At 41.1% G+C, this 14,902-nt stretch overlaps 2 protein-coding genes across 2 annotated transcripts in view; one reads left to right on the top strand and one right to left on the bottom strand.

Moving 5' to 3' along the window:
* LOC145478498 (uncharacterized) overlaps positions 1–14,902 on the top strand; it is a 93,647-nt gene that overhangs the window by 56,827 nt on the left and 21,918 nt on the right. The gene's annotated exons all lie outside the window — the stretch shown is intronic.
* Positions 11–12,256, bottom strand: LOC145478504 (uncharacterized). Its single transcript, XM_081456546.1, has 10 exons — positions 11,875–12,256; positions 8,586–9,806; positions 6,794–7,074; positions 4,647–4,739; positions 3,532–3,651; positions 3,071–3,215; positions 2,587–2,719; positions 2,055–2,179; positions 807–899; positions 11–676 (listed from the first exon to the last, which is right to left on the bottom strand). Exons 1-10 carry the CDS (start codon positions 11,930–11,932, stop codon positions 576–578), a joined length of 2,370 nt encoding a protein of 789 aa, XP_081312672.1. The 5' UTR covers positions 11,933–12,256; the 3' UTR covers positions 11–575.

Below are 14,902 nucleotides of genomic sequence, written 5' to 3' on the forward strand. Positions count from 1 at the left end.
TAAAATTCATATCTTGACGCTACCGTGTAATTTTCTTTTTATTATATAGATAAACTGACTACTAGCAGAAACAACCGTGAAAAATCGCGAAATGACGTCATCAATATCCATGGAAAATACGGTAGTCGGGTCCCAGATGAAGTTTCGTATGACACAATGAGAGTGGAGTTTCTTTATTAGCACCACATCAATTCGCATTAATCTAATTAGGTTGCCAGCAACTAATGCCTTCTTTGTTTCACAAATTCCTTTCTAATTTCATTACGGCAACAGAAGATTTAACACTCGTCTATTCTGTCTTGCCTCACACCTTTACTTTCTTATTTAGACGCGCCGTCAATCTGCTTGTGTCAGCGGTGACTATCCCGAATAGAATTCAACATCAAGGTGTGAGAAGAAAAAATGAAAAATAGTGCAATAGCTTTTTAACATTTTAACACAGCATGTTTGGCAAATTGCATAATCTAACTAAAAACATACGCGAACTCTCAAAAAAAATTCTACGGATCTTTGGAACTAGGCAGAAACGTGACTTCTTCAGTGGTTAACCATCGTCAAAGTTTGTAAATTTGAACTCAAATCAGTCGCAGTGCTTTCATGACACTTGTTGCCATAGCAACAGCGACCAATAGGAAGGAGTTCACGAGATGGCCACCTGATCCAGTAGTCTCCGGCTCTGGAAATAGAGAACATCATCACTGCAATGAGTGCAAGCAGAAAATGATTTTGCCTAAACCGGCCCCCACCCCACCCCGCCTCTATCACAACTGTTATGTTTTTACAAGAAACACTCTGACTATTCTTACCGCAGTCCTTGCTCGGGCGATACTCTTTGAGGTCTTCTGGCTTGTTTGATAGGATATCATCAAATTTCTTCACAGGTTGACTAGATTGATCCGCTGTAAAAATACGTAAAAAAAAAGTCTAAAACAAGACATTCCAGTGTATGGGACCATCTTCAGTTGTCAAGCAAGAATTAGAAGACTCCTGTGAAACGGAGCCTTTAGACCCCTCGAACAAAGCATACACTCGCTTCTTGGTTCAATGAAGGCGTTTAAAATTCTACATAATCTCCAGACTGCCATAAATTACACTACAAGCAGCAGTTCATAATAGCTGCAGACGGTATTTAGTTTTGTTTAATCATGTTGCAATTTGCAACATATTTATTTAGCCTGATTCAATCTTTCAAATTCTGAGAAGCGGGCAAAAGCCAGGTGAACGAGAAACATAAACTTTAGTCTGCGTGTAATTCCTGTTAGTGAGTCAGCTATTCACAATCTCGTTTGAAGGGCAAGATACTAAGCGTAGTGGAAAAGTACCCTTCTTTGAAGACTGCCAGCAGTCTCTTTCTTTCCTAGCGTGAGACGACTTTCAAGCGTGCGATGATCGATCGTTTCTTTTCCTAATTTGCATAATCTTAACTCAGTCTCGCGCGCGCAGGATTTCAGGAACAAAAACTACTCCTAGTCTACCTTCTTAGCCTTATTTACAGCAGAGCTTTGGTACGTGTTAGGTCAACACAGAAAAGCAGCATTCTTAATGTTACCTCCCAAAGTCCATCCCCCAACGTCCTCGTTCGTGGGAGGTGGGCAACAGTGGAGTAGGGGACTGCCTGTCAGGAGGAAGTGCAGTAATCCTGGCAGGAACCCTGAACAAACTGGCAAATAGGGGCTCTGGCAGTACTGTTGGGGGTCAGTCACCCCCTCATTTTACAGAAGCTAACGCAGGAGAATCACAGTCGCACTGTGTGGATCGCCAGTAGACAGTAGTAGACAATATGGAAGCGAAAACCATAAAGAAACTCGCGTCTACAGCTATTGCCTGCTAGTACGAAGCTTTTTCTACTGGGAATCTCTTTCTAGTCTACCAGAATGAGGTGCAATCTAACCCAAACGAGAAACGTTATATGGAGAGTGTGTAAGGGAATTAAGGTTCACGAATACAGTACTGCACTACCACACGACTTGTCACATGCTTGCCAGTTTGATATTCCATAAATGATTACAGAAGGAGTAAACCACAGTGCTATTGGTGGGGAAGGGCGGAATTACCTTTGCCAATGATGCCAAACTTGACTATCAGACATCCCTCCTCGTCGCCCTTCTCTGTCCGAATGTTGAAAAGTCGCCACTTTGGAATTTCTAAGGCTTTAGACATGGTGTCGACAAAATGGGCACTGAAAAGGAATGAGCAAATTTGATAAATCACAAAGAGCCGTTTTTCGCACAGAAAATCTATTATGTCAGTTGCGGTCAGCGGTGTTGTAATGACTGTTGTAAGGTCGAACCAATTACAGGTGGAAACGCGAAGAATGCAATCATGATAAACGAAACAACTCGAAAAACATGCAGCAGTGCTCAGCGCGGGAAACCATGCATCCGAGAATTTGTCTTCCTCCTGATTGGTTGCAAAGACTGCTTGTTTCCTCTGCCAGTACATAAGTATACGCGTTTCAGATACTGCACAGCCCACATTTCGATTTTGCTAATATGGTAGAATTTTAACTGTTGTACCAGCGCGCTCAGTTTTAATGCAACCTATGCAATGTAATATTTAATACCGCGTTGATGTTATATAATTTACCTGGAAAAGTCATTCTCTTTTTTGTACTCCAGGGATTTCTCTACAAACAGAGACGAGTCAGCCGTGATATTTGCGCAACCAAGACGACCATTTCGTCCAAGTTTATCGTTCACTGCGATGCCATGACCAACGACTGGTAAATAAAAAGACATATAATATAAAACGTACCGTAGCAACGTTTTGAGATCAGCAAGAGTAGCTATAAGCCTGTTTAACCACAAGGTGAAGGGTAACCCCTCCAAAGTTTGTTACGGAAAGTAGGCAGCTGGACAGGGCTCGGACAGTTTGATCGAGACGTTCAACACGCCAATTATTTGGCTAAAGCACCTTTCATAAGGTGCAGGATGTACAAGCCTGAAAAGGCCAACGGCTCAATAATACGTTCAAGGCCGCGTTTATCTGGTCTGAGACAAAGATAGTGTCAAAAAGAAGCCAAGACAGAAAGAAAGAAAAAAGAATTTGTTTGTTAGAGTATTATCATTACCAGAGTTTCTGCCGAATAATGGAAGGTTGACATCATTGAAGAACTGCCGGCGACCGCCCACCGTAAAAGTATTGTGTTTACCAGATAAGTCTCCTGATTCACAACGAAGCATGTTAGTTGGTCTGCAGGCGGTGGAGTAACTTCCCTAAATAGGCAGAAAGATGCGAAATCAAATATGTAATAAGAAAAGTTAATACATGACTAGAGCTTCTTAAAAATATACTACAAAGCGCGGTAATTAATTGTCAATGTAAACGCCCAGCTGGCTGGAGAAACATGGAAAGCAAAATGTCAACCGGAGTGATAAATTCACCAAAACTATAAGCTTAAAATCATTCGCTCGACCTCTGTTGCGTGTTACACGATTAAAGATTGTAAGTAGTAGGCATCCTTCGGACTTTCACCAAATAGCTACAAGATTAAAGCCGGATACACGTGTTTAAAAAATTATATGTTCCCACCTGAGTATTAACCCCGTACGGATTAAAATTTCTCCCCAAACTCAGGCATCTCTTGTTGAGGTCTGCCGCACGTGCGTCTCCACCCACTGGACTGTCATGTACGTCCCACTTGTGACCAGTCTGTTTAAAGAAACGATATATACTGATTAACTACTTATTAACCAAGCGCGAGGGCCGTTTTGGGAGAATATCAGCCCGAGGTTTTGACAACACGAACCGAGCGCAGCGAGATCCGTATTGAAAAGACCAAGGGGCGATATTCTCCCAATAAGGTCCCGAGCAAGATTGGTTGATAACAGATTTATTATATGAGTGAAAATGATCAAAAACCCATGCCGGATCGCGATCACTGGAAAGACACCGTAAACTTCCAGCCCCCAATTCTGAGATTTGACTTAGGGTTTACTCACGTTTGAAGTTCTCAAAGGACAACAAGGAAAAGAGAATGAAAAGAAAGAGAAATATTTGTCAAGGGTAACGGGTTTCTTTTGGGACACTAAGTAAGCGACAAAACAACCAAACAAAACGTTAATAGTGGCGGCGAGGGATCATTCGGGACAGTGCCCCGTCCAATACAGTAAAACCCCGTTACGACGGCCACCAACGGGCCATGAAAATTTGGCCGTATTAACGGGGTAGGGTCAAATTTCATCGATGACCGGTCGAAATTGAGTGAATTCTCAACAGATATATAACAGCTGCACTTGTAAACAACTGTTCTCTTATAAGCATCGGGAACGCAGATATAATTAAAAAAAAGTAATAATAAAACTTCAATCAATACATACAATATTAACTATGGAAAGATGAAAATACCTGGTTCGAGTGGCCGTATTTACGGGCTTTCGTATGAGAAAATGTATGGGCGTTTCGCCGGGACGAAAAAGTAGCATTAACGAGTTGACCGTAAGGCAGGGTTCCACTGTATTTAGGGAATATTGGACCGGTAATGGAGCAGTCTCATTGGTCGATATTAATATTGACCCTTGAAGTAACTTAGTCGTGTAATAAGGAAAATTATTACCCGCATTATCAACCACTCCATTTGGAAGATACAACAGTCGGAGTCTAATAAATATACCGTAATAATATAACAGTGCTCTAAAATATCTTACTGTTTCGTTGTTCGGGGCTACAGTGTACGTGACGTCGATGTAAATCGAGGTCTCTTCACCGGCGGTATTGGGCTTGCTGGAAAAATACTGATCCTAAGTAGAGAAAGTATAGACAAACAATCGCAGTGATTCAATGAGCCCAGCGTTCCTCACATTACACTATTCCACAATGCTCCCGCCTCTTTCACCTTCAACTTCTCGAAACATCTGAAACTATATTTGCTGTCTGAACAACATTCTGAAAACAAGTAATATTTCTATATGCTCCTTTTTTCCAATTTTATGTACATATCTCCTTCTCTTAATAGCTTTTTTTTCTCTTAAATCTCCATAGAAACATAATAACTGGAGGCTGACTAGAAAACCCTTGGTTACTTCAGTCTCCAGACTCATATAGTACACTTTTTTTTTCTTTGTCTTTACATTTCACTGATATTTATAAAAAAAAAAACTGTAAATGTACGGGTAAATAAAGTTATTGTTGTTGTTTGTCTTTCAGACAACAAAATTGCCGGTGAGACTGGTTATGTTGTAGCCCGGCGGGTCTTGTACCTGGGGGGGGGGGGGGGGGCTCCTATATGAAAAGGTCTGGGATGCTCGTCGGAAAATTTCAATTAAACCCCTAAAGGAGACCAATCTGGGCGTGGCTCAGGCTTTATTTAACCCCTAAAAGATACCACTTAAAACGGAAAAGGCTCGATTATTAGCTTATTATTATTATTATTTCGAGTGCATCCTAAAAGAAAATTTGAAAGCTAAAAGTCGTGATTCTTCGTCTTCAACACCCTACGTGAGACCAGAATCCCTGATTCGGTCACCCCAAAACGCAGACCATGTAGACTGCAGACCGTGCAGACTGTGCAGACTGAGTACTTTTCTTCTAACACGTGACTCACTTTTTTCGCTTCTAGTGACAAAATAGTGTTCAATATGTCCTAATGTTTGTTATTTATCCACAGGCAGCACAAACTCAACATCTGACTGTTGATTCACGCGTTTAATAGACTTTCTATGGGAAATTCCCTTAACTGGTCGTAAATATACTAAAACCAAGCATAAAAATAAACTTAAATACATTCTGGGCGCAAATATTGTGTCAATTTCTGACGGGTTTGTGGTTTTATTTATTTTGTCTAATTTGTTGTTGTGGTTTTTTTTTTTTTTTTTCGATTTTCTTAGTCTTCGTTCTCCTCTTAACTGATTCATAAAACAAAGCAAGGACGGTGACTCTAAGCGACCTTGTCCTACAAATCGCTTTTGCTCCACAAAGTACAGAATCGCCATTAGACTAGGGGCATTCCTTCTTTCGCTTAGTTGAGCGTGACCGTAAGTAAACCTCGAGGGAAAAAATGCTCGCATGAAATTTTTTCCTCGAGGTATTCCGTATGCGTCACGCACGATGGACTAAGCGAAAGAGGGACTACTCAACCCGTAGTCTAAATCGCCACAAAAACACAACTGACATAAGGACAGATATATTAACCATCGCATCAACTCATCACGGAAACCGTACTGCGCTAAGAATTTCAAATGATATTCGGTTTTCTGCGATCTTATCATGCACTAGGTTTTTTTCGCGTGATCGCAGTCACACTCCGAGAGCCATTTGGAATTACATTTTGTACACCAAGAGTACAAAATGCGTATGTTACGTGTGACACTATAATACAAGATACAAGTGAAGTATATTTCTACATTTTAAAATAGCTTTACTTAAGTATATTTAGGACTAAAGGGAGTTCCCTTGCAAAATCTCTAACAAATCAACAGTCACATACCACCGAGTTTGCGTGGTCTGTGGATAACAAACACTCTGATATATAATTGAAAAGGACCAAAAAATATGCGAGTCAAAAGTAAATGCAAAAACAAGAATAAGAAAAAAAAGTATTCAGTCTGCACAGTCTGCATGGTCTGCACGGTCTGTGGTCTGCAGTCTGCAGTCTGCAGTCTGCATGGTCTGCGTTTTGGGGTGACCGCCCGGTCTTGTAGTAAATTCCTGCGTGCGCGAATCAAAGTGGGTGATCTATGAAGAAGTAAAATCCATACAACGATAAAAGTAATGACTGTTATTGTCGTTTCTAACCAACGAAATGACAGGAAATGTAACTTGGTCAAACAAGTTGGATGCTATCGATCTAACTTACCACTAAAACAACTCCTGTCAGTGTAGGTCCAGTGAAATTCGCGGTGGCTTTCATGACGAAAGTGGTCTGCGGTTCGACAACAGGTACGAGGTTGCTGCAAACCCACCGCTTATTTGCGTCCTTTATCTTCTGTAAATGGATGACAACAGAGCGACCCTGGATGCTGTTTACGCCAAATAGCGGTAGATTGTAATCCGTGTGTTCTTCGTTGTAGGTCGTGAGGTTTAGGAAAGACCCATACTTTCCACTCAAGTCACCGATTTCATATTCATCGTCTGTTCCTGTGGAAGAGAGTTAAGCAGAGATGATTTTAAAATCTTCGAACGGCCAAGTCCGTTCTTGTCCGTTTTTGCAACTGATTCAGATTATCTAGTGTTTCGCGTACTCAGCTAGACGTAAACGCTGATATCGCTTTTACATTCGAAAGACGAGTACAGGTGTAAAAGATTCCAGTGAAATCTGTCTTATAATAAAAGTAAAAAAGGCTGGTGTTTATCATCCAGTCAAATTTTAAATAGATAGAATAATCCAGCCCTTCATTACCGCCAGCAAGAATTGCGTGGGCCATGTCGCCCAACAAGTTCAAACGAAGCGCGGCGAAATTGGCGGATTTGTTATCACAGACAAGACTGACATTAAAGACCGTTTTTACCAAGGCTTCACGCTCTTTAGAATTTCATCACAATTTTCTTTGTTTTCATAAAAATAAAAGATCATTTAAGCTTATGTTGGTTTTATGTTTAGCCTACTTTGAACGTAACTTAGCGAGCGAAGAGAGGCAGCTGTATTCACAGGCTACTCTTGGATGGGATGCTAGTCCATCTTAGGGTTACCACCACCCCCTCCCCCACCACCCAGAATTTATACACTGCACCTGTACGCATTTATACATCTGAGTGGAGTGAGACATTTTGATAGGAAATTGTCCTGCCCAAGAACGCAAACTTGGATGAAAAAAGGAATTAAAAGATTCAAACGTTTTAAGACCCGCTATGTTTGATCGGAAGAGGACGAATCCAAGCTTTTAGTAAAAAATATCGTTTTGATGACTGTTTCACCCTCCTAAAATTCCCTCGCACTCAGGTTAGGGTGACCAGCGTCAGCGAAGACTATTTTTCACGTGATGTAGCCTTGGGACATCATAATGCATTCACCCATCAACAGCTCACGCCCTTTCCACCAACGATGTCAAACAGCATCAATACCGGGGGGACTCCCATATAAAAAGGACGGGGGTGACGTGCTCGTCGGAAATTTTAAAAAGAACCCCTAAGTGAGTACCAAGATCCTGTTTTGTGGGCGTGGCTTGAAATTTTTCCACCTCTAAGAGGCACCACTTCTAAAACAGCACATCAACTGACACTTTCATAATTTTTAAACGCAATAACGACGATTGCTTTGATTACCCACTACTCGTAAAGTTTGAAAGTATTGTCAGAAATATCTATCCTGTTTAGTTTAAGTTGCTCATTATAAACGAAACAGTAAAGGAAATCGATTTTTTTTTTTCGGCGCAAAACCCTGAAGGATACCGCGTGAGCTCCCGCTGTGGAAGTTTTGAGGCTGAACACCCTAAGAGGTACCAAAACCGCTTTTTTAACGCCTAAAAGTTACGGAGATCACCCCTGTCCTTGTTATATGGGATTCTCCCCCCCCCCCCGGCATCAGTTGTGCTGAAAGCTGTCAAGTTACATGTATGAGGATTAAAACGTCAGCAACGACAGCTTGAAATCTAATTCTGAATAAAACAACAGCAATAACAATAAGACGGAAAGGACAAATTAATGTTCACCTGTGCCTGCTGCAGGGCTTGTGTTAATATCAATGTTGAAAGGGTTCCAGTGATCTCCAGCAATGAGGCCAGCGCATGCTTCACTCGGTGTTAAATGCTTATACGACGGACTGGGGTATGCGTGCACGTGATACCCTTCAGCCTTGTTCTGAAGGCCACTCAGGTTGATTTCTGTTGTTGTAGGATCAAAAGGAGACAACTGAGTAAACTTAAATTTACCACTCACACCCTCATTGACATCCGCCTTGAACGAAGCTTCCTGTGTTTTGGGTTGTAAGTGGACAATCTTTGCACAGGCAACAGGGTTTTTAGCGTCGCTGTCCGAAAACAACACTATAGATTCTCCAGTGACCGAGTTAGCCCCGTTCAGGGGCAAGTTAGTATCGGTGAAGGCCGCTTTTGTTGATGATTGCATAGCAGTTGCCACAGAGACAGAGACGTTGCCATGTTTGGACGTGAGATCGCCAATGGCACAATTGTCATGCATTGTCTGGTTACAGTTTTCATCTTTAATGCCCTTTGGGTTAAACATTTCACCGACGTTCTTGCAATACAAAGATGGATCAGAGGAATCATCACTAACCACGCCCTGATTAATCTGCCAGCTAAACTCATGTGTTGACTCCGCATTGTTGACGAAAAAAAGATCAACAAAAACAGAGGTGTCTGAGTTCTCGTCAACTTGTCTCAAATAAACGAAGCCCGCAACTGGAAATTTGAAAACAGCGACGGCTGTTTCCATGGACTGGGCCGGAGTAATCAGTGCGCATGCCTTGGCTGTGGTGCCACTATACAGGACTAGTGTCCTCCCCATGATGCTGTATGGGCCTGTGATCGGAATCATCAATTGCGGATTTGTATAATTTCGCTGAGCGCTGTTTCCAGTCAGGTTGCCAAGCATTTTCGCCAAGTCTCCAACTGCGCATGAGTCAAATTTTTCAGGACGGGAAAAAAGGCAGTTGGCATTGTAGTCTGGAGATTCCTTAGCCATTTTGGGATCAAAGAGAGCTCCTACGTCGCAGCTCATAGCTGCATTACCATCGTAGATCATGGGCAGTTGATGAATGTTCCATGTCAGTGTCTCGTTGACGCCTGTTAAGTTGACCATGATAGTTGTAGGACCATTGGCTTGGGGCTGGGAAAAGACCACGTCACCCTTAATTCCACCCATGCTGAAAATGGCATGTAAGGTATTCTTGTCAGAAGATGAGGCGACAAAACCTGAATGAATGAAACGAAATAATAAGTGCAAACAACCAAAGTTGCTTATGAAAAGAACACAGATCACTGGTGTGCATAAAGGTTGAACATCCAATCAAGCAGGTGTGATTTGCGTGGGCAAGTCGCAGATGTTTTCTCCTACCATGCATCGTAGAAAAGCCATAAAGCTATAGTCATGTTGTTATTAACACGCCATGGAATTCTATTGTATCAACCACTTCACAGAATGCCTTCTAATCTACAAACCCTGGGGGCCTTACCAAGTTTAGCGTCTAAAAGACAAGAGCTGTGCATCATAACGTTGCATATCGGCTTAATTACAGAATCTACGTAAATCTCAATTTGTTTGTGCTGTGCGCGATTACAATGGAATTCAGAATTTTTGAATTCTAAGGAAAACGAAAATTAGTTCGAGTCGGGAGTTCGAAATGTCTGGAGTAAAATAACCGTGAAACAAATCGCAAAGAAATGACTTTTTGTTCGCTGGTTATCGTGAAGGTTTCAGAAATAGACGGTTCAAGGAATTAACTAATAAGGATTCCATTGTACCTTCATTCCAGGGAAACGTAAAACACAAACAGAAATTTACCAGCTAGAAAACAAAGCAACGTATTGATAAAACAAAACAAAAACGAGACCGATTAAAAATGGAAATAAGTTAACGGTGACGCCAAGGAACACCAAAGGTGTTTAATTAAAACGCCGGCCAATAGGGATCTGGCTTGCAGCAGGCTTGGTTGGGTTTGCTTACATACTGAAATGATAATTGCTGACGAGACGCGAACACAGGAAACACTTGTCGCCTTGAGTACAATTTACTAAGAAAATAGCTCGTCTATGAACAGTCTGGCTGCATATTTTCTCATTTTCATTTTCTGTTGCGGCAAATTACTAATTTTCGTTGTCTTTGAAATGGTTCCTTTGTTTCATTGGCCTTAATCTATGTACGTGATTAATTAGTTTTTAAAGACTGATACGAAAGTAATGAGATGTTGTGCACCTTAATATGATGTACTTACACTAAGTAATAACATAAAAACAGGAATGCACGGCAACGATTAATAGGCTTTTGACTCTGTAAAAACTGGCTAAATTCGGTGATGTAACTAAGACCAACTAGGAGTATGTTATTAATGAAGCTCAGCCTCATCCAAAGCGGATATGTTGAGACATGTTTTCTTAGTTTAGCGCTTATGCCGTTCATTTGGCGAGAGAGAATGTTTATGTTGAGATATTGGACTTTCGAAAGCTCAAGTAAGCTGAACTAAGAAAACCAATGTCGTACACATGTATTCATAGTTTGTAGAAAATAAGTACTTCACCGCGAATCAAGTCTGTGACAGAATTGAAGAGTAAGTGAGATCAGCTTCTAGAACTGAATAGCTCACTCAAATAATGAATAATCATTGCAGCTTGCGCAGACGTTGGACACGTCTGGGACCACATAATTCATGCAATAAAATACATAATTAGTCGCTGTAATCAACACGATATTATTACATTTCGTTTCGCAATTGCATTTGCCAATTGTGCTTCACCCCCGGCCCGGCTCGGGAGAAGGAAAAAAAAACACCTGATTTTTTCTGAGAAGTAGCTGATAAAAACATGTGGCGCAAGAAGAAACGATTCATATGTTGCAGCTGCTGTTCAAGGGATTAAATTAATATAATGGCAAATACAACACGTGAATTTCGCTTCCGAGATCGCTCTTTCACCCGCAGTGTGCAGTATACAGTACATTATCATAGCGGACGGGATATGAAAGTGAATACTACACGGTAAAGCACGGAACAATGTTCCAAAGGTTAGATTTCAAGTTATCAAAACGAATGTTAAAATATATTTCTTCGCTGATATATGAAAGCACTGCTCTGTTTAGTAGATGATGACTCAAACGAAGTAAACATCGCTTAATTTTCACGCACTCCAGAAGTGTTACTGAGTTAAACATATCTTCTGATCGTTCCTGTTTGTGCTGGCGCTCAAACCGAAACCGGAAAACTGAAATTAGCACACGAATCGTTGTTGCTGTTTACTTCACGGAAGCTATTCGACTCACGCTTCTTACCTGCATAGAGAATCAAGTGCACAACTGCAAGCATTGCCATTCCTTTAGTTTCTGCCATTGGGTAATCGAAACGACACCTGATTACTGTTGTGACTACGTAGACAAACGATAGTTTCACTCCCCAATGATTTTTACACACCTACGTGCACTGAATTGAAACAACGCCTGACCGGAGTTCGACAGCATCATTATCACGTTACACGTGCTGGTCACGCAAGCTTGGTCACGCGGAACGACAGCAAAGGGTGCATAATATTCAAGAATTTTGGGTTTAAGACTTTTGTGAGTATATTGGATACTGTGCGGAATTTACAGGAGAAATTACTGCACCACACTGGCTTAGTGCAAAAGTGCTTCTTTCCTTTTCACAATTTTCGCCGTCCCACGCTAGACTTTCGGCTGCAGTTTTATTAACCGGAGGATGGTGGGCTGATACACTTCTTTAAATTTTAGTTTATTTCGTCTCATTTAAATTTTTGTATTTTCTATGTCATTATTCTATTACTGACATTTGTAGTCGGCATTACTCAGTAGTCTTCTCCTTAAAAAGAAAAAAAAATTATATATCACCTTAACGATATATCTGTACGTGTTTGTTTAGGACTTTTTTTTTAGCTTGCTAGTGACAACCGTTCACGCGCTCCTAGTTTTTCCATCTTCTTCCCCTTTGAACGCCTACGCACAGACTGAAACGTTCTGTACGAGCTTGTACGGAATAATCTCGCTGGAGTTTGGAAATTCGTTAATGTCGTCAGTAAGTCATTTGACGCTAACATATACTTCATGCTCCCCATTTTTTGGTGACCGCGCGTAGTTTTATTTCAATAGTAGAGAAGATGAACGTTAGCGGTTGTAGGCGATTCCGATACGGTGTTTGAAAGTTATCGAAGTCGCATGCCCATCAGCAATAAGCTGTAAAAGGTCAACATCGTTCCCAGGGTCTCTCATCTTACCGCCCCCTCTTCGCTCGCTCCAGGGGGCGGTAAGATGAGAGACCCTGGGAACGAGGTTGGTAAAAGGTCAGTCACTGAAGAGACCATGTGATGGTATTTGGCTTTGTTACCCAACTGAAGCGATCGAATACCGTCCAAATAACAGTACAAATATACAGCGATATTGTACAGTTATTTGTAATGTAGAAAACCTGTTTGCCGGACAGGTCGGCGCGCACGCAACACTGTCACTCTCTCCCTCTTTCACTGATAAATTTATTGACTACAGCAGTTGGATAAAAAATTTCTTATTAGATGTTTTGGTGTTTAGTATCGCTTTATATTTTTACTCGGTGTTTGTATTTTGACTCTCCCTAAGGACTCGTCAAAATACGGCACAACTCGTAAAAATATACGGGGATACTACACACCAAAACATCTAATAAGATATATGTATTCAGTAAGCTCGAAGGTCTCGAAGCAATTCGCAACTATGTAAGTTCTCGGTTATCTAAAGACTAATCCCGGGAGGGGAGGACTTCGCATATGAAAGGGTGGGGATGCTCGTCGGAAATTTTGAATAAACCCCCAATCATGGCGTGGCCCAGGATTTTTGACCCCTAAAAGAGACCATATTTAAAACATATAAATATATGTTTTTATATTTCTTCGCAAGAAACCCTAAACGAGACCTTCATGGCTACATTTGGGCTACATTTGGGCTACATTTGATGGCGTTTTGTTCAGAACACCCTAAGTGAGGCCAAATTTACATCCCTAAGCGAGACGACGAGCATCCCCACTCCCTTCATATACAAGTCCCCCCCGGGAGACTAACATGTGTTCAGTTTCACCTAGTACCTGGATTTGTAAGGTACACATCGTTAGTAACAAGCAGATAGAAAATGGCTGTAAGAAGAGGTGCAGTACGTCCAACCTGACGCGTCTAGCTAAGTACAAGAAGCATGAAAGCCCACAAAGCTTATGTTTTGAGAGCTCAAGCTAATGTGAGAGGACTGGGCCGTGCAAAATTTCGGGCCGCTATAAGTATAGTAACCTCCAATGCGATGCCGAAGTAGATCATGTCGAACAGCATATTGTCGGAAATTATATGTAGAGCATCTACTAGAGCTGGAATCTCCCTCCGGCTAAACAAATTAAAACAGCGATCTTTTCCACTGAAAAAAATAATATTCTCCAAAATTTCCGGGTTTTGATCGTTTTACGCTGATGTTTCCGAAGGGAGGCTAAAAAGTGTACCAAGACTAATAACACACGAGCAGAGCTATAGCCGGCCATAGCCCTGATCAGTTCACTTTTTGGACATATTATGCGTCTGAGACATATAACGCCCCTATTTTTTACTAATTTAGATTGTCATTTCTTTTACAAACGTTGCCCAAGATTGCTACGTTTGCCAAGTCAAATCGTTACCTAAAGTACTGGACGCCGCCTGAAGTTAAAATTCAAAACTAGACGAGCGTTTACTCGGGCTTCGTATCGCAATATCAAATCGTACTTTACAAGTAACTTTATTGAAAACAATAAGAGTAAATAAAAGAATCAGGATGTTTTAACACAAGAGTTTCGCTTAGATATTTACTATTCATTTTGCTTCGTTGAGTATCCTCTTTGTCCAATTGCATGTTGTTTGCGTCATCTTCGAAGTTCTGTTTATGACTATTCTTGATTTTTTTTCAACATCTGAGGTGTTTTTCTCAGTATCATAGTTTGTTTTTAAGTCAGTAGTCATTGTTTCTTGTTTCGCTTCTTCAGAAACGAAACGGTATTGTTTTCAGTTCAGGGGTGAACTATTTACATAGTGATTTGTAATATCCAATCAGAGTAAAGTTCGTAATTGTTAATGTAAATACGGCGGCAAAATTTCAGCCAAAACTCGGTGCATCGCAACAAAATGTGTCATTTGCAACATTTCAGTGAAACTCTCGTTTCTCGGTATTATCTTACACAAGAAAACTGCGAACTGGACTTGATAGTGATAGTGAAAAAGAAATATCTTTTCGAAGTAGAGACACCGCCACACCACGCGATTTGTCCACCAATGCGATGGAAGCAGTTAGCTTTGTTTAGTTCAA

Source organism: Orbicella franksi, chromosome 2 (genome assembly GCF_964199315.1).
Source record: "Orbicella franksi chromosome 2, jaOrbFran1.1, whole genome shotgun sequence".
NCBI classification, from domain to species: Eukaryota; Metazoa; Cnidaria; class Anthozoa; order Scleractinia; family Merulinidae; genus Orbicella; species Orbicella franksi.